Raw genomic sequence first — 24,976 nt, 5'->3', positions numbered from 1 at the left:
AGCTTGCCTTATCTCCCCAGGCATAGTTTATTACAGTTTTTCTGCTTTCAGCATCAGGCCCTGGTTGTTACAGTTGATTGTTGCTTTCATTGGTGCTAGCTAATATCCTGTGCCTTACTGGTCTTTGTTATTATCACATTATTTTGAAAGCACTTTTTAGAGACTATTTGAAGCCCAAGATCCCAAATTTCAGAGAGAATTTTCATTTCCTCTGTCAGCACCTGCTAGCAGTCTAAGACAAAAGGCTTCATGTTTTCTTTTTTAGATAATCCTTGGTATTGAATTTGTGACTTATTTCAAAGGTGTGTGTGTTTCCTGGCTTGGCATGCAAATAGCTTGAATCACATCTCTTCAGTTCTGTTAGTCTCCCAGACACCACCACTTACCTTTCAGTGTTTCTAGCACATTTACAAGAACTCCAGAGGGAGCCTCCCTCTTGTCTCTTCTGGAAGTGTCTTCACCTCCACACTTCTCCTCATTGCCTTTGAGGGGTAGAAGTTGCCTCCAGTAAGAGCTTGTGGCTCACTTAAGTTCTTAATATTTCCCTGCCTCTCCTGTCCTTTTTATTTACTTATTTATTATAACCGTGTGTGCATGTGCATGTCTTCAGGTGCAGGTGAGTCAGAAGTCATCAGTTCCCTCCTTCCGTCATAGCTGCAGGGAGAACTCAGGACTGCAGGCCTATGCTGCAGGTGTTTGCCCAGAGCTGTGTCCCTCATGTTCTTACAGGTTTCCCATTCCCTTTTCTGTGATGTTCCCTGAGCCTTAGACACAGAGATAAGGAAATCCCATTTATTGATGATTATTCAGCGATCATGTATTCTAATCATGCTAACCAGTTGTTAACCTTTTTTGTTTATTTGGTTTTTTTTTCCCGAAACAGTGTTTCTCGGTGTAGCCCTGGCTGTCCTGGAACTCACTCTATAGACCAGCCTGGCCTTGAACTCAGAGATTCCCCTGCCTTTGCCTCCCAAGTGCTGTGATCAAAGGCGTGTACCACCACCACCTGGGTGCCCAGTTGTTAGTTTTTAAAATTACCATAGCCCCCTTGTAAAGAAAAGCTTTTCCGACCAGAGCTGATGGTAGCCCTATATATAAACATAAACATAATCATTTGAAGGCCATTTGTTGTCTGCTCCCTTAGCAAAATGCCTGGAGCAGCTTCCCTGTAAGGCCTGTAATCTCCCCAGCCTTGGGATTCTTGACTCAGTTTCCAGGATCAGACATGAATCCCCTCCCATGAAGCAGAAGTCAAATCCAGTCAGAACATGCTTGGTTATCTTTTGGCTTTATCACACTTGTGGGCATCCACAGTGTAGAATGCAAGGTCTGTAGCTAGGTGAGACTGTTGTTGGAGGTGGTTCTTCACAGCACCTGCTGGCCCCAGAGGGTTAACCAGCAGGGAGGACGCTTCCAGCTCAGCTTGAGTTTTCTGCCTATGACCAGAGCACATCTAGTCTTGAGAAGTAGCACCTTACCACCTAATTCTAGTGGGCAGACCTCAGCAAAGGTTATCGCCTGTGCTGTTTGGCAGGGGTCGGGTCTGGTGACTGCGTCTGTGTATACATGTGCATGTGCCTGTGCCCTCAGAGGTAGAGAAGGCATCAGATCTGTTGGGACCAGAGCTATATACAGATGGTTGTGAACTGCCGGGTTGGTGCTGGGAACTGAACCTGGATCCTCTGCAAGAGCAGCCAACACTCTTTTGAGACAGGGTTTCTCTGTGTAGCCCTGGCTGTCCTGGAACTCACTCTGTAGACCAGGCTGGCCTCGAACTCAGAAATCCGCCTGCCTCTGCCTCCCAGAGTGTTGGGATCACAGGCGTGCGCCACCACCGCCCCGCTCAGCCAACACTCTTAACCACCAAGCCATCTGAAGCCATCTTCTAGCCTCTGTGGTCTACATGTGTGCCATACACCATACACAAAGTAAAAGTGAATAAATTTCAAAAACTGTTTTTAATTTATATGTTTGGAGTCTGAGTTTCTCTTTGCAGCCCTGGCTGACCTGGAACTCATGTAGACCTGCCTGCTCTGCCTCCTGAGTGCTGGGATTAAAGGCGTGCACCACCACCCGTAGCATCAAACAGATCTTAACTTTAGGTTAGGCAGCAAATTTGTCAAGAACTTACCTTAGTTTGTATATTATTAGTTTGAATATTAGTTTGTATAAAATACAAATGTAAGACTTAGCTATAACCTTGATTTAATAGAATCAAGAAACCTTGAATTTACAAATTTGAAAAATCAATCAAAATGATAAATGACATTTCATTAAGTATAACCTATCAGTGCACCCAGATCAATAAGTAGGTGAATATGGGCTTAAGGGAAACATTCTTTTCTGAGGCTGTAATTGTTTGTGTACATGCTGTAAGTGGGAGGCTAGACTGGGGTACTTAGTAGGAATGAGTTTCTGATACAGTGCTTTTCCTTAAAGATGCAAACTCAGGAACAGGAGAAACACCGTGCTCTTGAAAGGCTTACAGTTTCCTTCTTAACTGTGTGCTTTGGAATTTGCTATCTTCTGCCCACACACCTGCTTTTCTTGTGGTTTTACAGAGCTCTCTGTAACCATGTCTAAGGGTTTTTAGATGAGTTGGTTAAGAAACGGGAGAGTAGCTTTGAAGCTGGGCCTTACAAAGCATGTCACTGACCTGAAGGAGTTCAGGCCCTGCTTTTTTACTTGGGCTTCCTTCTGGACCACTTTCTGAATGACTGAAGTGCTGTTAGGTTTGCAGATGCATTTACCTAGCCAGTGTTGCTAGCCCAGCTAGTTCAGACTCTGGGGAGACTGAGTTCCTGGGGCACTTGGACTACAAAGGGAGAGCCTATCTCAGAAAACAACAAATTTAAAACAGTTTTTAATGCTTTTTAAAAAATAATGCATGGGCTGATGAGATGGCTCACTGGTTAAGAGCACTGACTGCTCTTCCAAAGGTCCTGAGTTCAAATCCCAGCAACCACATGGTGGCTCACAACCATTTGTAGTAAGATCCAACACCCTCTTCTGGTGTCTAAAGACAGCTATAGTGTACTTACATATAATAATAAATAACTCTTTTTAAAAAATAATGCATAAGATAAATTAAAGAGTGGTATTGTCCAGATGGACTGTGGATAAGGATGCATACTAGGGCTCCTGGGACCTGGGTTTGATCCTTGGAACCCAAGCATAGGTAAAGGAGATAACCAGCTCAGCGAGTGATCCTATCTATGCCTTCTAGTTCACACTGTGGCATGTTTGCCCCCACCCCCAATAATGATTTTTATAAGTTGTTCTGTGTGTATGGGCATTTTGCTCGCGTGTATGTCTGCATTGTACATGTGGCAGTGTCCCTGGAGACCAGGAAACGGTGTTAGATCCCTGTAACCAGAGTGTATCTGTAGTTGTTTGTGAGTCTTTAAACCTTGGTGCTGTGGAAGAGTAGCCAATGTTTTTAACTGCTGAGCCATGTCTCCAAGCTCAGTGATAAATGTTTTAAAAAGACAGAAGAGAGGGCTGGAGAGATGGGTCAGTGGCTAGAGTTCTGATTAGTTACTTCTCCAGACGACTGGTGTTGGGATTCCAGCCACACACATTGGATGGCTTACAGCCACCTCTAACTCCAGCTCCAGGGAATCTGATTTCTTGGCCTCCATGGGAACCCAGGCTTCTGTGGCAGATGCTCGCCCAAACACACCCATAACTAGAAAGAATAAATCTTAAAAATTAACAAAAGAACAAAAAATAAAAGGTACTAAAATACTGAAATAAAATGTTACCAGCGTTGAATCATAGCTTGTTTTGTACCATGCAGTCTTTAAGACATCGTATATTTCAGTGAACAAAGCAGGAAAAAATGTCCCTGTCCTCTTTGAACTTTGCTTTAGGAAGGAACTTAGCATTGCCTGGTAATGGTCACAGTTTATCTTTAGCATTTCTCTTCCTCTCTTTATGGCACCCACTTGCTGTGTGGTGGGTATGTGGTGGTGGAGAGCAGGTCAGGTGCTAGAACTGGGTGCAGATGTCTGAGAGCAGGAAGGCCCTTCAGTTAGTACAGTCGCTCGGCAGAGTTGGCGTTGTGCGTACGCAGACATTCAGTCTCTAGGGGTGGTCCTGTTCTCCAGGTTATATTTTGCTGCAGTTTATGGTGATGCAGCTGGCAAGAGGCAAAGCTGGTCACCTCAAATAGTGCACCTGTGTGTCTGTATAACGCACCGCTGAAGAAGAATGTAGCTTATTTTTAAAAAGAAATTTGAAGAAAAATTGGAATTTTAGTTCTGATTCAAAGGGAAAGTTTTTAGGAAGGTGGCACCTTAAATTCAGTAACGTAGAGTTATGAATTTACTCCTCTTCTGATGGGTTTTAAAAGTAAAAAAAATTAATACTCAATATTAAAAACTGGAGGTAGCATCTTAGAATTACAGGTTTAGGTGTGGTGGCATAGTCCTTTAATCCCAGCACTTAGGGGCAGGCAGGTCTCTGAGTTCTTGGCCAGCCTGGACTACAGAGTGAGTTCTAGGGCAGCCAGGGCTACACAGAGAAACCCTGTCTCGAAAGAACAAACAGAGAATTGAAGGTTTAGTATTTATTTTAAAAATTGTTAAGATTGCGTTTATTTATATTTATTTAGTTAGTTATTTGGTTTGAGAACAACTTCTGGCAAAATCACTTCTCACCTCCACTGTGTGGGTTCAGGACTGGAACTCAGAAGTCAAAATTCGCAGAAAGTGACTTTATCTGTTGAGCTGTTTCACCAGTCTGAGGCTTAGTATTTTTTGTGATGGGCTGGAAACTTTGAAAATACAATTTTATCGGTGTGCTGTAAAGAAAACTGCCAACTAGAGATTAATGGAAGAAATTAGGGTAAATTGAAAAGACAGGATACTTGTCAAAGTTAGTGGTAGGACTGAATAAATAGGGCAGTGCATGGTGGCATGCCCAGAGTCCTAGCATTTGAGAGGCAGAGGCAGGAGGACCGAGTTCCAAGTGAGCTGGGCTACACAGCAAGTTCAGGGCCGACCTGGACCTGTGTCAGAGTGAAACTGACTCAAAAACCAGAAAGCACATAGACAACTGAGATGCGTAAATAAACTTTGGAGTTTGCATTAGACAATATATGTCTTAGGTTCAGTTCTCCTGCTGCTAGAAAATACCCTGACAAGCCACTTAGGGGAAAGGTTCTTCTGGCTCACTGTTCCAGGCTGCTGTCCATCATGGCTGGGAAGTCAGGGCAGCAGAGCATCAAGAGTAGAGACAGCAAACGCACGTGAGATTACGCTCAGCCTGCCCTCTCAGCGCTTCTGTTCAGCATCGCTTGCCCAGATTGGAATAGAGCCGCCAGCAGTGGGTAGGCCTTCACCCTTTAATTGATGTATCGCGAGCTCTAGGATGTGTCTAAGGGCCGGTCAGAATAAGATGGTTCTTCATTGAGATTCTCTTCCTCAGCGATTCTAGATTGTTTCAAGTTGACAACTAGAACTAAACATTCATTATTCTCATTTGATACTGTTTTAGATATCGTCAGATTCTGGAAAAAGCCATTCAGTTATCTGGGACAGAACAACTAGAAGCATTGAAAGCTTTTGTGGAAGCGAGTGAGTAGAATGGGAAAGCCACGCTTGCCATGTGTGACTGAGTAGTTCTTCAAAGCCGTGTGGCCTGCTTCACACCGCCAGTGTTGTACGTGCTTTGAGATGGACTGACTCCACACTCATAACCACTACAGTTGGGCTGTTTGTCAACTGAATTGTCTTCATAATTGAAATCCCAACTAAGGTTTTATATAGATGCTCTGCGCTTTGCCTTTGCACAAAAATAAAGAAAAGGGAAAGTAAAATTTTCAAGGGATTTTCCCCAATCTTTTCTTAGAAAACTTACTGTATTTTTCCTGCTTTGCTGTAGTAGATAAGAAATCAGTAAAACCCAGCATAAAGTAATTATGTAATATGTAAGAAGAATATGTAAGTCTCTGAATAATACATTGAATGTATTAAGTGGTAATTTTAAGTAAAATTTAATTGCTTAATGGAAAGTTACAGATTATTGATGTTTCCTGTTTTTCACTCTCTAACCAGTGGTGAATGAGAACGTCAGCCTTGTGATCTCACGGCAACTGCTAACAGATTTCTGCACACACCTCCCTAACCTGCCAGACAGCACAGCTAAGGAGGTCTACCATTTCACCTTGGAGAAGATCCAGCCTCGGGTCATTTCCTTTGAAGAACAGGTAAAAGTCTAGAGCTCTAGATTTCATTGTTGGTTTTTTTGTTTTGTTTTTAAAGATTTATTTATTTATTTTATGTGAGTACATTGTAGTTATCTTCAGACATAGCAGAAGAGGGCATCAGATCTCACTACAGATGGCGGTGAGCCACCATGTGGTTGATGTGAATTGAACTCAGAACCTCTGGAAGAGCAGTCAGTGCTCTTAACCACTGAGCCATCTCTCCAGCCTGTTTTTTGTTTTTAAAGATTTAGTTATTATTACATGTGAGTACACTGTAGCGGTCTTCAGACATGCCAGAAGAGGGCATCAGATCCCATTACAGATGGTTGTGAGCCACCATGTGGTTGCTGGGATTTGAACTCAGGACCTTTGGAAGAGCAGTCAGTGCTCTTACCCACTGAACCAACTCTCCAGCCCCTCATTGTTGTTATTTTGTTCTGTTTTAAAAATCAGGAACTGGAAGCTCCCAATTCCTAGTAATATTTTTTTGAAAAAAGTTTTCATATAAAATATTTTTATTATGTTTTGCCCTCTACCCCTTCCTCTCAGATATCTCCCATCCACTCAACTTAATGTACTTTTTTTCTCTCTTAAAAAAAAAAAAGCAAACATTGTAACACAGAGGCAAGTTGATCTCTGAGTTTGAGGCAGCTTGGTCTACAGAGCAAGTTCCAGGACAGCTAGGCCTACATAGAGAAACCCTGTCTTGACTAACTAAAAAACAAAAACCAGAACAAAACACACACACACACACACACACACACACACACACACACACAAAATCCCCACAAAACCAAAGAAACAAAAATCACAACAAAAAAAGCAAAACACTGATAAGACAAAAAAGTGTTCAAATCAAAATAAAACAAAAAGTCCACAGAGATATCATGTGAGTTGGGTGTGGGGCCTGCTGCCCTTGAGTGTGGCTCATTGACCGAGAAAGACTGATTGCCCCTTTGCCACAAGGGTCTCAGTTGTAAACAGTGTCTTGGTTAGGTATCAACTGTGCCTATTCCTGCTTCCTTGCGGGGCCCTGTCTGTCTTGAACCTGTGCAGGCCTGTGCAAGCTGCCTCAGTTTCTGAGTTCATATGACCACCAGTCCTGTTACGTTAAAACAGTAGGTTTGGACATAAGCTAACACATTATTTTTATGATCTTATGCTATTAACTCCTTAAAGGAGATAATTGCTCAGTTACATATTTTTTAATAAAGCTGAATAAAACAGCAGTTATAATGTAAAACCAATGTTAGGACATAGCAGCTCCAGCTGGAGCATCAGTAAAGATTTTCTATTCAGTCTTACTTTGTGTATACAAACATGTACCACTGTGTTCAGATGGAGGTCAGAGGACACTCTGTGGAATTAGTTCTGTTCTTCCATCTGCATATGAATTCTGCGGAGCAAACTCAGGTTGTAGACTTTTGTAGCATTGTACCTTTAGCAATCTCAGTAGTCCTAGTAAGACTTAAAATTTAAAAACTTAGGAAAACTCCAACATTGTTTGTAGCAACACAAAAACAAAATTTAATGCTGGAAAAAATGTTACCTGAATGACGAGTGTAGAAATGTGTTGTTTCAGTTTCCTGTTCTCTTGGTCTGTGACTACAGACTGATAGAAGTAAGCAGTGGGTGATTGCACTAACTATAGCTTCACGTACTGGGTGAGAACCCTGTGTGAGTAGCACCTGTGTCTGTCATTCTAGGTTGCCTCCATAAGACAGCATCTCGCATCTATTTATGAGAAGGAAGAAGACTGGAGAAATGCAGCCCAAGTGTTGGTGGGGATTCCTCTGGAAACAGGACAAAAGTATAGTAAATAGTGGCCTTGAACGGGCATGTATGAGTGTTACTAACTGTTCTCTAAATCCTAGCACAGGAGGTACACATGCTTGTAGTGCATTAGATGGCAGTAGGTGCTTCTCAGAGACTGACTGACTGTCTGCGGGCAACATCTTTTAGAAAGGGCGTTGTTAAGACAAAGATCTAAGGCACCAATGTATTAGTAGCATTTTCTAAGGAAGAAAAAGAATACCAGTGTAGGTAGAGTGAACGCTAGAAGAGACAGAATGAAATCAGTCCTGGGGATCGGGTCCCCCGAGTCTTGAAGCCATTGTAAGGTCTTCATTCAGAGAAAGATGAGAGGGCCAGGCAAGGTGGCACATGCCTTTAGTCCCAGCATTCAGAGGCAGGCAGATCTCTGAGTTTGAAGCCAGCCTGGTCTACACAGAGAGAAACAGGCTAGCCAGTGCTACATAGTTTAGACCCTGTCTCCAAGAAAAAGTGAAATGAGAGCGAGCTGTTGGGTGATTTTGAGCAGAGAAGTGTCATGGCGTGACAGTGTATTTTAGAGAGCCACTGAGTACCGGGTGGGGACTCTGGTGCTGGCAGCAGCGGCAGAGCTGGGGGCGCTTCTCAGACACTCAGTCTGCAGTCAGTCCCCTGTGGAGGACAGAAGACGGCTGAGGCCGGAGAGTCTGGTCAGGACTCTTGGAAACCTGGAGTTGCCCTGCCCTGTGGGGAGTAGATTCCGAGGGAAGATGGAGAGTGCATTTGGGATTGTGAGAAGTAAGTGAGGATACCTGGCAGTTAGCAGAGCGTTTCAGGAAGTAGAGCAGGTTGGGCCCCGGGAGACATTAGGGAGCCCTTTCCCGGGAGGAGAGGATGCAGACAGTGAGTGCGTGCTGAGGCCGGGGCACTGTGCCCTTAAGAGGTCAATGGTGAAGGCATTGTAGCAGGTGGGAAGGGTTGTCCATTGGGGTAAGATCACCAGAACAGGGGGGCTCCTCCCTAGAACCCATGTGAAGGAAAGAGCAGGGGTCAGATCCATGCTGAGGAGGGTAAGTGTTGGCTGGACAGCTCATCAGGTGGAGGCTGGGCCATTTGACAGGGGCTGTCGTGCTGAGTGGTGGGGCAGGTGTAGCCTTTGTCTAGGGGCTGTCCTGCTGGTAAGGTTAGCAGTCTGGTTCTTGTCTCCCAGGACAGTAGCTCTGCTGTGCCTTGTAACAGTCAAATGCCACATGTTCCCTGGTGGGCAGATTGCCCCAGCGAGCATGAGACAGGCTGTGTGTCAGCGATGGTGGAGGGAGTTGGTGCACATTTTCCTGATGGCTTCTCCCAGGGAACAGCTAGTGCAGCAGTGACAGGGCTGGGCTATGAGACTGAGGACACAGGAGTGGAACTGTGGAGGAAGGGGAAGTCCTTAGGAGATTAGTTATTCTCATTTTTAAGGATTCCCTGATAAAAAATTAGAAATAGTTAATGATAGAACAATTCATATGAATTTGAGTTGTGAATAGGAACATAAACTGCTGATAATAAATGAGCTAAGCAAATAATTTGAATTCATAGAAATCTTCTCCATGACCCATCCCTCTCTCACAAAAATCAAAACAAGTGAAGACTTAATTTCACAGTGGGAGCCAGGTGAATTCTAAGGATTTTATATTTGTTTTGTTTGTTCATTGTTTTGAACATTGTTCATTGTTTTTTTATTGTTGTTTGTTTTGTTATTTTTTTTCTTGCCACAGAGCTTTACTGTTTTGGCTGTCAAATAGAAAAGTTTGCTTTTTATCTTTGAGGATTAATTTTGAATTATGAGTTTGGAATTATTGAGGCCTCCAGTTCTTCACTCCTGGAGTAAAATGTCTGTCACCTGTGGAGGAGGAAAGAAACTGAAAACTGCCTTTGACTCCCCACAGCCCTGCACTCTCCCCACAGCCCTGCACTCTCCCCACAGTTCTGTACTCTCCCCACAGCCCTAATGGAGATTATATTTTGTTTGTGTAAAAATGCATTTTACTTGGATGGCAGAAATACATTTAACGATATCTAATATACTATTGTATTCCATATTGTATGATTTTGACATAGAGTCTCACTACCTGGCTGGCCTAGAACTTGGTATGTAGATGAAGCTGGCCTCAGACTCACAGAGATCTGCCTGCCTCTGCCTGCAGAGTGCTGGTCTGAACAGTGCGTGCCACCATGCCTAACCATAGCCCACTTTTTCACTTGAAAGAAAATAAATAATGTCTGTAAGCAGCTAGTGAGGACCATAGCTGTATACTTTCTACTTTGTACACACCATGGCTTCGCTCCTCTAAATACTGTAACAGTGATTTGCATTTTTGCTAACATAAATAATAATTTTACAAGTTAATTTCCTCATAGTACATATATGAGCACATTCCTTCTTGTGCCTAGTAGGATCTGATATCTAGAAGTAAAGTATAGTGGATTAAAAACATACACATTTAAAGAATTGAAAGCATAGTTGGAGAGTTGAATGCCAGGTCAGCCTCCAGGCAGGCTGAGCCTGGATGCAGTCCCACCGTAGTGCCCGAGAAGCCTGACACTTGACATGTGCGTCTGTTTCATCTGATGTTTGCTCGTTTGTCCTAGACAGTACAACGTAGATTATAAGCTGGAGACTTACCTGAAGATCGCAAGGCTGTACCTGGAGGATGATGACCCTGTCCAGGCTGAGGCTTACATAAACCGGGCGTCCTTACTTCAAAATGAATCAACAAATGAGCAGTTGCAGATACACTATAAGGTAACAAATGAGCTAATTTTGTATTATTATTATTATTATTTAAGATTTATTTTTGATTTATATGAGTGCACTTTAGCTGTCTTCAGACACACCAGAAGAGGGCATCAGATCCCATTACAGATGGTTGTGAGCCACCATGTGGTTGCTGGGAATTGAACTCAGGACCTCTGGAAGAGCAGCCAGTGCTCTTAACCACTGAGCCCTCTCTCCAGCCCCCTGGGATTATTTTTGTTTTGATGAATTATATACCAAGATGTTTGAACACATGTAATGAATGTTTATGTATTTTGGAAACTCTCTTTGCCTCTCTTCCTTGACCCTCCAGTTTTCCTTAATCAGAGCATTTCCTCTCCATAGGTTTGCTATGCACGCGTCCTTGATTACAGAAGGAAATTCATTGAAGCTGCCCAAAGGTACAATGAGCTCTCTTACAAGACTATAGTCCACGAAAGCGAACGACTCGAGGCCTTAAAGCATGCGCTGCACTGCACCATCTTAGCATCGGCAGGTAAGCTTGGAACTTAGGCCGCTTCGAAGCAACTTGTCTCCGTTGATAATGTTAGGGGGCAACACTTGGGGTACTTAGCCAGGAACTCTTCTACAGTGCTTCAGTACAACTAAAGTAAGTTTAACCATGAAACAAAACCAGGAATAAAATGATTTATATTGAAAACTTAGGTGAATATATCAGCTTGTTACCCACATATTAAGAATAGTTAAAAAGAGGTAAGTTTATTTTTAAATTTTTGCAGAAAGTGAAACTGGTTCTTAAATGAGAACTACAGAGGAGGAAACAAAGATTAAAATCTCGAGATAGGGTCAGTAAATGCCTCCTCCTCTAGAGATGCTGTGGCCAAGCCTGATGGAGCACATTTGACCGCAGGCCCACGTGCTGGAAGGAGACAAGGGATTCCTGAAAGTCGCTTCACTTCACAGGTGTATCAGTCACAGCGTGGGTGTACACAAAAGAAATAAGTGTTCTTCCGTCTTTAAAAAATGTAGGGCTAAGCACTTGGGAGGCAGAGGCAGGCGGATTTCTGAGTTCGAGGCCAGCCTGGTCTACAGAGTGAGTTCCAGGACAGCCAGGGCTACACAGAGAAACCCTGTCTTGAAAAACCAAAAAAAAAAAAAAAAAAATTGTTGGGCCGGAGAGATGGCCTTCTAAAGGTCCTGAGTTCAAATCCCAGCAACCACATGGTGGCTCACAACCATCTGTAATTGGATCTGACACCCTCTTCTGGTGTGTCTGAAGACAACTACAATGTACTTACATATAACAATAAATAAATCTTTGGGCCTGAGTGAGCGGGGCTGACTGGGGCGAGCGGGGTTGACCAGAGTGAACAGAGGTCCTAAATTCAAGTCCTAGCAACCACATGAAGGCTCACAACCATCTGTACAGCTACAGTGTACTCATATACATAAAATAAATAAATAAATCTTTTAAAAAATGTAAAGTGTTCTTCTTTCAGGGTTTTTTTTTAAACCTTTAAACTTCATTTTCAGACTAGCATTCATCCTTTTCCTCAATATATACAAAGTTTTTACTAAATTGTAGCATCGAAAGCACCCAGTTTTTAAATAGAAAAGGCCATTGTGAAGAAATGTTAATCCTAAACCATGGTTTTCTAAATTATTCCCAAGTCCTCCAAGATCTGCAGTCAGCTGAGAGCCCGGGACACGCCCAGCACTCACACTTACCTCCCTCCCCTCTTTTTTTTTTCATTTTTTGTTTGTTTGTTTGTTTTTTGACACAGGGTCTTTTTATTTAGTCTTGACTGTCCTAGAACTCTGTATATGGACCAGGCTGGCCTCCAGTTTACAGAGATCTGTCGGCCTCTGCCTCCAGAGTGCTGGGATTAAGGCTTAAACCCTACTTATATTTTCTTGTAACTCAGTACCAGCTATTGTTACATCTTGGTACATTATACAGGTTCATTTTGATATTTTTTTTGGGGGGGGGGGTTCGAGACAGGGTTTCTTTGTGTAGCCCTGGCTATCCTGGAACTCACTCTGTAGACCAGGCTGGCCTCGAACTCAGAAATCTGCCTGCCCCTGCCTCCCAAGTGCTGGGATTAAAGGGGTGTGCCACCCCTACCCCCACTCCCCCTGCTCTGCTCACTTTGATTTTCTATTGTTTTTCTTTATCATCCAGGCATATCCATCCTGTGGCCCATAAACTGTATGCAGGCAAGGATGGTTATGACTGCTATCCAACATGAAATTACAAATACTCCTAAAATAAGAGGGAGTTTTGTTTGTTTGTTTGTTTGTTTGTTTTGTAACTCAGTTCCAGTGTGAACTTTGTAGTTGTTAAGATTATTTCACTGTCAAAAGATTGGACACCCCTGGATGTATAGGGATTATTTACAGGGGTGAGTTTATGGAGTTGAGGTTAAACTCCTAGGTCCACAGACAGATATTTTTAATATTTGGATAGAAAGTAAGGTTACTCCACTCCAATCAAAGATGTTCTTGATGTAGACCAAGGTGGCCTCGAACACAGAGGCTCTCCTGCCGGCCTCTGCCTCCCGCATCGTTACGCTCTCTGATGCTCACGCTTCCCAGGATGACGTGGGTACGGTCCCAGCAGGGTTTCAGTAATCCTCTGTATTCTGACATAAAATGATTACCTTTCTGTGTATTAGGAATACATGAGGTTCCCAGCACTGGAAAACAGAACAAAAAATATGCTAAAAATGATGTCTTAAGATCAATTTTATAAATATTCTTATTCCTTTTAATAGAATACTGTCTTAGGATTTTTTTTTTAAAAAGTTGTGTCTCTGTTTGTTTAATGAGCATGAGTGTTTTTGCTACATGTATATCTGTGTACCACATGTGTGCTTGGTGCCTACAGAGGCTGGAAGAGAGTCCCTGATCCCCTGGGACTGGAGTAAAGAGACTTGTTAGCTGCCATGTGGGTGCTGACAGTGTAGCCAGCGTGCTCTGGAAGAGCAGCTTTTGATCACATGCCTGTCTCTCCAGCCCCTTAGTTAGTATTTGTGTTGCTCTGGTAAAACACCAGGACCAAAAGCAACTAGAGGAGAAAAGGGTGTGTTCTGCTTATATATATCCCAGCTCTTAGTCCATTGAGAAAAGCTCCAGGCGGGAACCTAGAGGGCAGGAACTAAAGCAGTGGTCATGGAGGAAAGCGGCTTAGTAATTTGCTTCCCATGGCTAACTCAGCCTGCTTTCTCACACCATGCAGGACCACCAGCCCAGGGCTGGCCCTGCCCACAGTGAGCTCAGCTCTCCTACAGTAGTTACTATCAAGACAGTGCTCCCACAGGCTTGCCCCAGGTCAGTTAGGGAAGGTATTTTCTCAGTGGAGGTTCCCTCTTCCTAAATGGCTGTAGCTGTCTCAGTTGGCATAAAACTAGCCAGGACAAATACCAGGATTTAGACACTGGATGTTCCCATAGCTACTAGGTGTCGGTGTCCTTGTGACAGAAGAAAGGGCTACTTACAGCATGGTTTCCGCTCACTTGGTCCTAGTCACCAGGTGTTAAAGGCGCTAAAATGCATACATTTGAGACAATATTGTTTCTTAGCAGAGAAATTTGTTTTTGTTTTCTGTTTCTGAGACACAGTCTTTCTGTTGAGCTTTGCTGGCCTACAACTTGCTGTGTAGTTCAGGCAGCCTTCAAATTGGTGAACCTCACACTTCAGCCTTCCAGGTTCTAGGATTACAGAGCTGATTTCCTGCTGGGCATAGATGGTTTTATTAACTAAATAATGTATCAGTATAAATATACAAGAAGAGAATAGAAGTCACCGGGACTTCTACCCTCCTGGACCATTTCAATCTCTACCCTGGTCCATTATGTAAAAATTCAGTTATTTTCACTTATCTATGGGTTTTTGTTCGTGAACATATCTAATGATTAAAATTTATTTTGAACTAACCCAGACTCTCAGTTTTTTCATCATTTTCAGATATGTGCAGACTAAGTAGCAAAATGAGTTACCCAGTTCCTGTCTGCAGGTGAGAGTGAGCTCGTAGTGCTCTGCCTCTTTATAGCGCAGCTTTTAACCTGCACGCACGGGCCACTCAAGTGCTCCTTGTCCATAGTTTTATGTCCTTTATTGGTGAGTTTGCTGTCAAAATGGTCCCCTGGTGGACTGCTGGAGGCTGTCTCCTGCTGTGTGTGTGTGTGTGTGTGTGTGTGTGTGTGTGTGTGTAGGTAGGTGTAGGTGGGAACTAGGGGTGGAGAAAGTCTTTCTGTGTAGTCTTGGCCTGTTGCTCTCACTGGCCTCATTACGGGTATGCTCCACGATGCCCTCTAGTGTTCCTAAGTACACAGGCTGATGTTGTGACAAAATAGCATCCTGGAAGCTTTAGTTTGCCAGAATTGCACTGTTAACTGTGAGTTCAAAGCTAATGAATTAACCATATATGTTAAGTAAGGGTCTAGTAGAAGCACATGAAGTTGCAGATTGATTGAAGTTGACAAAAATTGACCAGGGGCTTAGAAGAAGCTAATTCTGTATCTCCAGTAGAAGCAGCAGCTCAGCATTAACTGTGTGGTACAATGACTTTTTAGAACATACTATGCAACATATATATTAGGGGGGATTGTATTTTAGTAAGCAAAAATGGGATCATAGAATGTGATCCTTCTTGTCACTGAAGACTACTTAGAGCATTTGCCCCTGTGTTCCCTAGGACAGCAGCGCTCGCGGATGCTGGCTACTCTCTTCAAGGACGAAAGGTGCCAGCAGCTGGCTGCATATGGGATCCTGGAGAAGATGTACTTGGACAGAATCATCAGAGGGAACCAGCTCCAAGAGTTTGCTGCGATGCTGATGCCTCACCAGAAAGCCACGACGGCTGATGGTAATGGTCATGCCTTCCATGTGTGTGGCTGGGGGTTTTAGGCATAGATTAGTGGAGACTTGTTACATTGGTATTTCCAAGTAATACTTCCTGATTAATAAAAAGAAGACTATTGACTGATAATGAATATTAAACATGACATAGGTTGTGGTATAATCTGAAATAATTCCTATTGGAAAGCTTTTTATAAAATAGTGCATTTTTTTCTTTTTTTCAAAAATCTTGTTTGTTTGAAATTTGTGAAAACTGAAAAATTATAGCGTGTACCTATGGCACCTTTTAAAAAGCTTTTAAAAAGCTTAAGCCATTGCTAAATAGAACTAAATAATAGATTGTAGTAGAGCATAATTATCCATTCTTGATTAAGAGTAAAATTTAGCTCAGTAATTTAGCAAAGGGATAAGTTCCTTGGGTTAAAATGCTGCAAATAACAATAGGTTTCCTTTCAAAATTTTTTGGTTAAATGATGTGTTTGCTTAAATCAGAATGTCTTTGCCAGGAAAAAAGTCTTTTTGATATTTCCTAATTCATAATAGTGACATTTATGTATGTGTGTCTAAGATGTTTTAAAGTATCTTGTCAACATGACCATGATCCTAAACAGAAGTGTGAACACATTGAGCTATGCACAGAGCAGGGTCAGTGTGCTTGTCAGCCAGGCTTGCTGCCTGGGGTCACTGTCACCCTGTACCAAGAGCTTAGCTGTGAGGTCTCATTTGAACTGGGTTAGCTGAAAGGTGACACTCAGTCTTAACTTAGAGGATTTTATTTTTATTGATGTGTCTAAGTGTGTGTCACTGCATGGAGATGTCCTGGGAGGCCAGATGAGATCAGCCAGTGTAATGAGCTGTGCTGAGGGCCCCAGTGTGGCTGCTGGGAACCAGACTCAGGTCCTCTACAAGAACTGCCAGTGCTCAGAACATACTGAGTCACCTCTAGGCCAAGGTTTTCTTTTTCATAGAATTTTCTTAAGCGCCTCAGGAAAATTTTCTTGGTGGTTGTAGGATTATTTTTGGTTCTTCTGAGTAATTAGTGTTTTGTCTTAGTTAAAGTTAAAACCAGCCCCGGCTTGTCCACCCCCCACTCCCCCCACCCCCCTACCTACACCCACCCCCGAGACAGGGTTTCTTTGCGTAGCCCTGGCTGTCCTCAAACTGAGAAATCCGCCTGCCTATGCCTCCCAAGTGCTAGGATTAAAGGCGTGCGCCACCACCGGTCCTTTTTTTCTTTTTTTATTGTGGTGGGGTGGTAAGCAGTTATAAGAAAGGGTTTTGTAGAATACTTCCTTGAAGGTCTCTAATAGCCATGTTAGGGCAAGTAGTCTGTAGTTGGATGCTCCACACAGTCACCACAGAAAAACTAGGTGAGGCCAGTAATTCAGGGCGGGGTTGAAGACCTTGCTCTTACAAGGGGGAGGATTCTGTTTCTGAACTCTGAGAGAGTAGCTGACACTACCTCTGGGATGTGCCCCATGTTTGCTTCACAGTAAGGGGCTTACAGGTGGCCTGGGAATGAGCTAAGGGTCTGGAAAGGAGTCTCAGCAGTGAGAGTGTGTACTGTTCGTCCCGAGGCCCTGGGTGGCCTTCAGCTCCCACACCTCACATTGCCTGTCATCCAGTCCCAGAGAACATGATACTCCGCATGTACCCCACCCCGCCCCACCCCATCCCAGGAGTACACATAATCAAAAACAAAGTGAACCTTGAAAGATAAAGATGAGGTTACCAGAGCATGTTGAGGGTTGTGCTGCTGTTGCTAATCAGTTTGTGTTTGAAGCAGGAAAAGGAACATTACTGAACTTGTCAGCTAGAAGCAAAGCCCCAGTCCAGGGATGGGCACCATCTGTCCGTTCGTCCATCCCCTAGCAATTGCTTACCAGCTGTCATTGTGTGTGCTACCTCCCTGACACAGTCCTCACAGAAGTGGCTGGTCAGGGGCGCATGGCTTACAGTGTGAGGACACAGACCACCCTGGTGTGCAGGGCCTGGGCAGGGGTGTGGGCGGCGCGACACAGAGCAGTGCATGTGCTTCTGCTTTCTCCTTCCAGACCAGGACCCCAGCCCAGGCAATGGCATGCCTACACTCAGGTAGCCCTTCGCTCTTCAATCTATCTGGGAATGTCTTTGCAGACACATCCAGAGCTGTGTTTCCATGGTGATTGACTGTTGGAGATTAGCTGTCACACTAATTTTCTAAATTCTGTATTTTATTTAATTGTATATAAACTATAATTGTAAATATACCCTGGTATTTTAGTGGTTACCTTTAATCTTAGCACTTGGAAGGCAGAGGCAAGCAGATCTTGGTTTGAAGCTATCCTGGTCTACAGAGTGAGTTCCAGGACAGCCAGGGCAACACAGGGAAACCCTGTCTGGAAACAACAACAACGATAATAATAATATCAAATGTAAGTTTTAGTGAAGTGTTGATTAGAGATATAAAGCTGATTATTACATGGCTAGAAATAAAAGTAAAGGTATCTATTTTTTAAAGTATAAAACTTTAAACATTTTCAAAATGTTTAAATAGTTTCAAACATTTAATTAGTTTATGTTTATTTAAGGTTCCAGCATCTTGGACAGAGCTGTTATTGAGCATAATTTGTTGTCAGCAAGCAAATTATATAACAACATCACCTTTGAAGAACTTGGAGCTCTTTTAGAGATCCCTGCAGCTAAGGTATTTTCTTAATTCAATACTTTATATCAAGGAAATTGAAACCCCAAACTATTGAAGTAATGGAAAGATACATACTTGATAATGTTTACCAGCACAACAAAAGCTACATGTTTAAAGCCTCAGGGCAGTGGGAGGAGACTGGTTAAATACTGTTGTCATGAAACTTAGTAGCTTTTAGCTTCTAAGTGTCTTTTATGATAGTTACTTAAATGGAAATCTTATAGAAATGCCAAGTACACCTTTTTCATAAGGATGTCTTTGTGTAGTGTATTAAAGACTGATAGGGGCTGGTGAGATGGCTCAGCAGTTAAGAGCACTAGCTGCTCTTCCAAAGGTCCTGAGTTCAAATACCAAAACCACATGGTGGCTCACAACCATCCATAACAAGATCTGACACCCTCTTCTGGAGTGTGTGAAGACAGCTATGGTGTACTTTCAAATAAATAATAATAATAATAATAATAATAATAAAAATTCTTTAATAAAAAAAAAAAGGACACTGATAATACCAAGTTCCTGGAATGTTAGATGGTGATTCGTGCTGTCCTAGTTCCTCTGCCCTGGATGCACTCAGAGGTTTAATGCTCATCTCTCTGGCCCCAAGATGCCCTGCTGGGCTTTCCCAGTATGGTTTAATTGAAGGAGTTGGTAACCTTCTAGGGAGTCTTACTTTGTTTTTTGGATTTGGTTGGTCATACACAAATTCCAATTGTGTTTACACTGTTATCACTTCTGAAACATCATCTTAATTTCAGATAATACTGAGAGTAAGCAATCAATCTCTCACCGTAACTAAAGTCATGTAGTTTATCTGATTATGAAATGTTAACTTAGGCTTTTCCTCCTCCTTCTTCTTTTGAGGCAGGATCACATGCTGCTTAGACTGGTCTCGCTCAGTGGGAGGCTGAAGCCAAAGGGTGACCTTAAACTGTGATCCTTCTGCCTCTGCCTCCCAACTGCTGAGATTTCAGGCGTGTGTACACCAGCCTTAGCTTAGGATTCTCTAACAGTGTCATTGCATGTGCACATTTAGTAAAGAGTGTGGATCCATCTGGGGACTGAGACTACAGTTGCCATTTAAAAGATGTTTTCTTAGCAAGCATGGTAACTCATGCTATAATCTCACACTTTAGAGATGGGGGAAGGAAGATGGCTACAGAGTAAGAGAAACGAACCCAAAGAAGCTTTCTTCTTCAGGGTGGTGCTTAGCTGCCTGTGACGACTAAGGAGTGAAGTCATTGTTAGGAATAGATTGTAATCAGGCAGTAGGAGTGATGCAGTATTGATTGTAGACATATCAGTATAAAAGATGGGCAGGTCAGGAGCTGGAGAGACAGTTCAGCAGTTAAGTGCACTGACTGCTCTTCCAGAGGTTCTGAGTTCAATTCCCAGCATCCACACGGTGACTCACAACCATCTGTAATGGGATCTCATGCCCTCTTCTGGTGTGTCTGAAGACAGCAACAGTGTACCCACATACATGAAATAAATTAATAAATCTTAAAAAAAAAAAAGAGCATTGACTTTTTTCACAGGGGACCTGGGTTTGACTCCCAACACCCAAACAGTGGCTCATGAGCTTCTGTGACTCCAGTTCCAGGAGATCTAATGTCCCCTCCTGGCCTCCATCAAAAGAAAGAGCAAAAAGAAAACAAATTTTTGTTTCCCCCAGAATCTTAAGGCAATTTATTATTTTAAGATTTTTGATTATTTATTCATGTGTATGGGTTTTTAAAGGTTTATTTTTTTATGTCTCTGTGTGTGTGTGTATCCATGTGAGTATATATCTGTGTGTGTTTATGTGTGCCCATGGAAGCCGGAAGAGGACTTCAGGTCTCCTGGGCTAGAATTACAGTCAGTTGTGAGCCACCAAGTGTGGGTGCTGGGAACTGATCTCAGAACCTCTGCCACCGAGCTGGTCCTAGTCCCATGTGTTGGGTGCTTTGCCTGTGTGTGTGTGTGGGCATCACATGTGTGCCCGGTGCCTGTAGAGGTCAGTAGAGGGTGTTGGACCCCCTGGGACTGGAGTTGTGGGCTGTGGTGAGCTGCTGTGTGGGGCTCAAACCCCAGGACTGTTAGCACTAAGCTCATAAGGCACATCGCAGGGCAGCAGCACAGCTGTGGGCCTGTAGTGTTAAATCGTTCTCTTTCCTTCCTTCCTTCCTTCCTTCCCTCCTTCCTTCCTTCCTTCCTTCCTTCCTTCCTTCCTTCCTTCCTTCCTTCCTTCCGTCCTTCCTTCCGTCCTTCCTTCCGTCCTTCCTGATTTGGGTCCTAGTGAACTTTTGTGGCGAGTATCTGCTTAGCCATACACAAGGCTCTGGAATAAGTTCCCAGGGCCGCATAAACTGCACTAATGCTGCACTGCTGTAGTTCTAGCCCTTGGGTAGCAGAGGCAGGAGGATCAGAAAGTTCAGGATCATCCTCAGCCACACAGGGAAGGTGAAGTCAGCTAGGGATACAAGAGACTTCAACAAAAAATAAAATGAAATAAAAGAAAAATTGGTTAAAAAAAAAAGGCTGAATTCTTGTCTAGCCGGGCTGGCCTGTCTGTATTCTTAGCACTTGAGAGAGAAAAATACAAGACATGTTCCTCAACAACTGACAGGCAAGCACAGTAGCAACTGGGCCAAGCCAAAGGCTTTCACACAGTTATCCACGAATGGTTGTTAAATGTGATCTCTCAGATCCTGAGGTTGTTTTGCTTTTGTTTTTAATAGGCAGAAAAGATAGCATCTCAGATGATAACGGAAGGACGCATGAATGGGTTTATTGACCAGATCGATGGAATAGTTCATTTTGAAAGTAAGAGCTTTTATGCATTTTCATCAAGTGAAATAAATGGCAGTCAACTGTTATGTGTTTAAAATATGTTGAATTATTTCTTTAGGTCCAGAATTATATTACTCATGAGCATAACAAAGGAAATAATTCAAAATAACCTTAAAAGGCTATAACTATGAATATTATTTCGACCTTTCTAAGCTTGGGAAATGTCACTGCGATTGTATCCGGTTCCCCTTTGTTGACTCCAGCCACGTGTGGGCCCCTTGGGGTGACAGTTACATTTCCTGTCAGAGGCTCACTCAGGTGTGTGCGCAGGTGTGACCTCTCACTGCCTGAGGCCTGCAGCTCTCCCTCAGCTTCCCATGGGTCAGATGGTCCTTGGGCGTGTCATGCTCACTGGTCATTTCCTCGGCTCTGCTTTCTGTTCACAGAGCCCCTGCGTGTTCTCTCCCACTTCCTTCAGTCAGCGCAGTCCTTTCTCTCTTCTCTTCTGCTCAGGGGACCCAGGGCTCCCTTGCTCAGATCTGTTCTCACGGCCTCCTTTTTCATTGGCTGCTGTGATCTGCTGTGTGGATGTGCATAGACATAGATTCCTAATAGAACCTCCTCAGCCTGTGTTCTCAGGGCTGCCTTTTCAGTGTTGGAGAAACAGTTGCTGAGCTCTGCCCTGCGAAGACTGGCTCTCTCTGCTTTCCTTAGTTGCCTGGGGGGACACTGTCCGCACCACTGGCCTTATGCTCAGCTGGGCCTCAGACCCTCCTCCTCTGCCTGTCCCACTTGGGCTAGTCAGGCCTTGTTGCTGGTGGACAGTCAGGAACCAGACACAGTGCTGGGAGTTCAGGGTCACAGGTCGTTGGCACTCTGGATCCATGCCCCATTTCTCTACACCAGTTCATTTCCTGCACGGCAGGATTGCCTTCTGGTTTGAGGGGGGGTTGTTTTGTTTTTGATTTTTAACTTTTCTATAGAGAAAACCATTTCCCATTTCAAAGACTTTTCCAAACTGTCTTGATCAGCTTTATGAAGCCCTACATGTGAGGTATGGGTGGCAGTGTACTCTAGCCGCCCTTTCCCTGGCTCCATGGGCCTCTTCCCTAGCCGTTCTCCACACACTCGCCCAGAGGAGCTGGGTTAGAAGCCTGAAGTAACCACTTCGGTTGTTTTAGCTTTTTAAAATTCTGCTGACTTCTTTCCGTTGGTCCTAAACACACACAGTTCTTCCAAGTGGACCAGATAGATGCCTTTACCTTTCAGGACGTTTCTTTTCTGAAGTAGAGTCCCAGGCTGGTCCCTGATTGTCCCATCAGAGCTTCTCCTGACTATGCCTCCTGAGCACAGAACTCACAGGGGCGTGCTGCTGGCAAGCCTGCTTTAGGCTTTGTCTCAGGTTTAATAAAGCGAGTGTTGCTGGTCACATACCCAGTGCACAGGGCACCACACCGTGGCCATCCTGATGCTGTTGACTCTGCCACCCTGTCCCGCCCTGCCTCTTCTCCTGCATGTCCAGCTGTTCTTCACGTCATCTTTACAGACTCTGTGATGCCCTTAGATTTAACACCAGTTACTTACGGCTTAATCCCAGGCCTCTCCTGCTACGGGTGCTGAGTCTGCATGGGTGAGCTCTGCCTCTTGATTCAGTCAGCACATCGGGAAGTGGCTGCGTTTGCTTGTGCCAGTCTCTCGTTCTCAAACCTATAGCTCTAGTTCATACCCGAGGTGTCTATACCAGATTGCTTAATACAGACTTAGGACAAACACAGCTCCAAAATTTGATAGCCATTTAAAACTACATCTTCACTTTTTCTTTAATTTCTTATTCTTTCTTTTTTTGTTGTTTTTAAGTTTTTTTGGGGGGGGGTTGTTTTTTGTATTTTTTGTTTGTTTGTTTTTTGTTTTGGATTTGGTTTTTTCGAGACAGGGTTTCTCTGTGTAGCCCTGGCTGTCCTGGAACTCACTCTGTAGACCAGGCTGGCCTCGAACTCAGAAATCCACCTGCCTCTGCCTCCCAGAGTCCTGGGATTACAGGCGTGCGCCACCACCGCCAGGCTAATTTCTTATTCTTAATTGCTTCATCTTCCATGTCCTATAAATTACAACTCCTAGTATTCTTAGGAATCCGTGTACTTTCCTTATTTTTAAAATCCAAATGTTGATGTGTGTGTGAGTGTGGGTGAGCACATGCCTTGGAGCATGTGTGGAGTCAGAGAACACGTTTCAGTAGTCGGGCCTTCTGCTGTGAGCCCTGGGCTGGGATTCGGATGGTGCGCACAGGGCCAGGGCTGCCCCTCTGAGCCGCCTGGCTGCCCTTCTCTTCATCTGCATTCCCTGTGACTGACTCAGGATGCCGCTGCTCTCACAGCCTGTGAGTTTTTCCTCTTGTCTACACTTGCTCTTAACCTACTTCTCCAGAGTCATTGTGATCTTTAAAAAATGAAAACAAGGCAGAGGGAGGAGAAACGGGTTGAATTAAAGGGGAAACAGGCCGGCTCTGGAGTCTTGCAGTGCGTCAGGTTCAGCTCTCAGCACCATCGGTGACGTCAGCTCTAGGCTACATGCTTTCCTGGGCTCTGTAGGCACCAGGCAAGGTAAGGGTGCATGTACACACACATACACACACACACACACACACACACACACACACACACACGCACGGGTGCGCACACACGCATACACACACACACACACACAGAGGCAAAACAGTCATACACATAAAATGTGATTTTTAATTTTTTTTTTGAGCCTTAAATGAAGGCAGTGGTGGTATACACCTTTAATCCCAGCCCTTGGGAGGCAGAGATCTGTGAGTCTGAGGCCAGCCTGATCTACACAGTGAATTACAGGTCTTGCTATACAGAGAAACCTTGGCCTCAGAAAAAAAGAAAAGTAGACTCAAGATAGTGTTTCAAGTAGATTTTGCCTTTTCTTTTTCTGTTGTAAATGTTGAATAATTTTTTCATGAAGTAGACACAGTCTCATGTGTAAATCCAGTGCTCTCCCAATAGATGGCAGTATCGCCCCAGCAAACACTGAGGACCGAACCCTTCGTGGTCGTCCGGTCTTGACAGGTCTCTAGTAGTTGATTTTGTTTTCAAGGGCATTAATAATAACATTTTTATTATGTTTGATTTTATGTTTGGTGGTAGTGATTTGTGTTCTTTTTTGATGAGTCACTTTGTAGACCAGGCTGGCCACCAACTCCCAGAGACCCTGCCTCCTCCTGTCTTTTGAGTGCAGAGATGAGAAACATGTACCACCATGCTTGGCCTGCTCTGAGTTCTTACGGCTTGCTTAGTTAACATTTTTAGCAAGAGTTCCAGAATAAATAAACGTCTTTTAAAAATTAACACTGTTGTAATTTATCTTTTAGGTTTGATTTGTGAGTAATTTCTATTTTCCTATTATTTTATTCTTTCCTTAGCACGAGAAGCCCTGCCAACCTGGGATAAGCAGATCCAATCACTTTGTTTCCAAGTAAATAACCTTCTGGAGAAAATTAGTCAGACAGCCCCAGAGTGGACGGCCCAAGCCATGGAGGCTCAGATGGCGCAGTGAGTCCGCGCACCTCCAAGTCCGCACACCTTCGCGCCCACTGCGTCTGGCCACGAGTGCGATTGACCCACTGCCCCTCAGAGCATCTGCATCATGACCTCAGACATTTCAGTCCTGTTTTGCCGGATCCCACTTGAAGAAGACGCTAGAGCAAGAAGTGCAACATGTAAACCTAGTAGCTCCATGTAATCTGGGCCTGTGTATTGAGCTAACTCAAGTATTGAAAACTTGTTCTTTAAGTGGACGTGAAAGATCTGAAGTGTGGGATGTGTGATCACTTTGTAGTCATGTAGAACGTAAGTGCTTTGTGCCTCTCCAAGTGCGGTGACTCTAATAAATGGAGCAACGAGCCAGA

General features: G+C 43.7%; 1 protein-coding gene across 3 annotated transcripts in view; it reads left to right on the top strand.

Moving 5' to 3' along the window:
- Positions 1 to 24,976, top strand: part of Cops4 (COP9 signalosome subunit 4) — a 30,927-nt gene extending 5,951 nt beyond the window's left edge. Inside the window, exons 2-10 of one of the 3 annotated variants that reach the window (XM_052198747.1) lie at positions 5,500 to 5,579; positions 6,060 to 6,211; positions 7,918 to 8,021; positions 10,616 to 10,769; positions 11,127 to 11,277; positions 15,439 to 15,609; positions 18,173 to 18,288; positions 21,006 to 21,090; positions 24,491 to 24,976. In XM_052198747.1, the coding sequence (XP_052054707.1) occupies positions 5,500 to 5,579; positions 6,060 to 6,211; positions 7,918 to 8,021; positions 10,616 to 10,769; positions 11,127 to 11,277; positions 15,439 to 15,609; positions 18,173 to 18,288; positions 21,006 to 21,090; positions 24,491 to 24,624 (1,147 nt within the window). In that variant the 3' untranslated portion in view covers positions 24,625 to 24,976. The remainder of the gene's footprint in view (positions 1 to 5,499; positions 5,580 to 6,059; positions 6,212 to 7,917; positions 8,022 to 10,615; positions 10,770 to 11,126; positions 11,278 to 15,438; positions 15,610 to 18,172; positions 18,289 to 21,005; positions 21,091 to 24,490) is intronic. The other 2 variants (XM_052198748.1, XM_052198749.1) reach the window with 2 other exon arrangements.

This window comes from Apodemus sylvaticus, chromosome 11 (assembly GCF_947179515.1).
Source record: "Apodemus sylvaticus chromosome 11, mApoSyl1.1, whole genome shotgun sequence".
Taxonomy (NCBI): domain Eukaryota; kingdom Metazoa; phylum Chordata; class Mammalia; order Rodentia; family Muridae; genus Apodemus; species Apodemus sylvaticus.
This window is presented reverse-complemented; position numbering and strand designations above follow the sequence as displayed.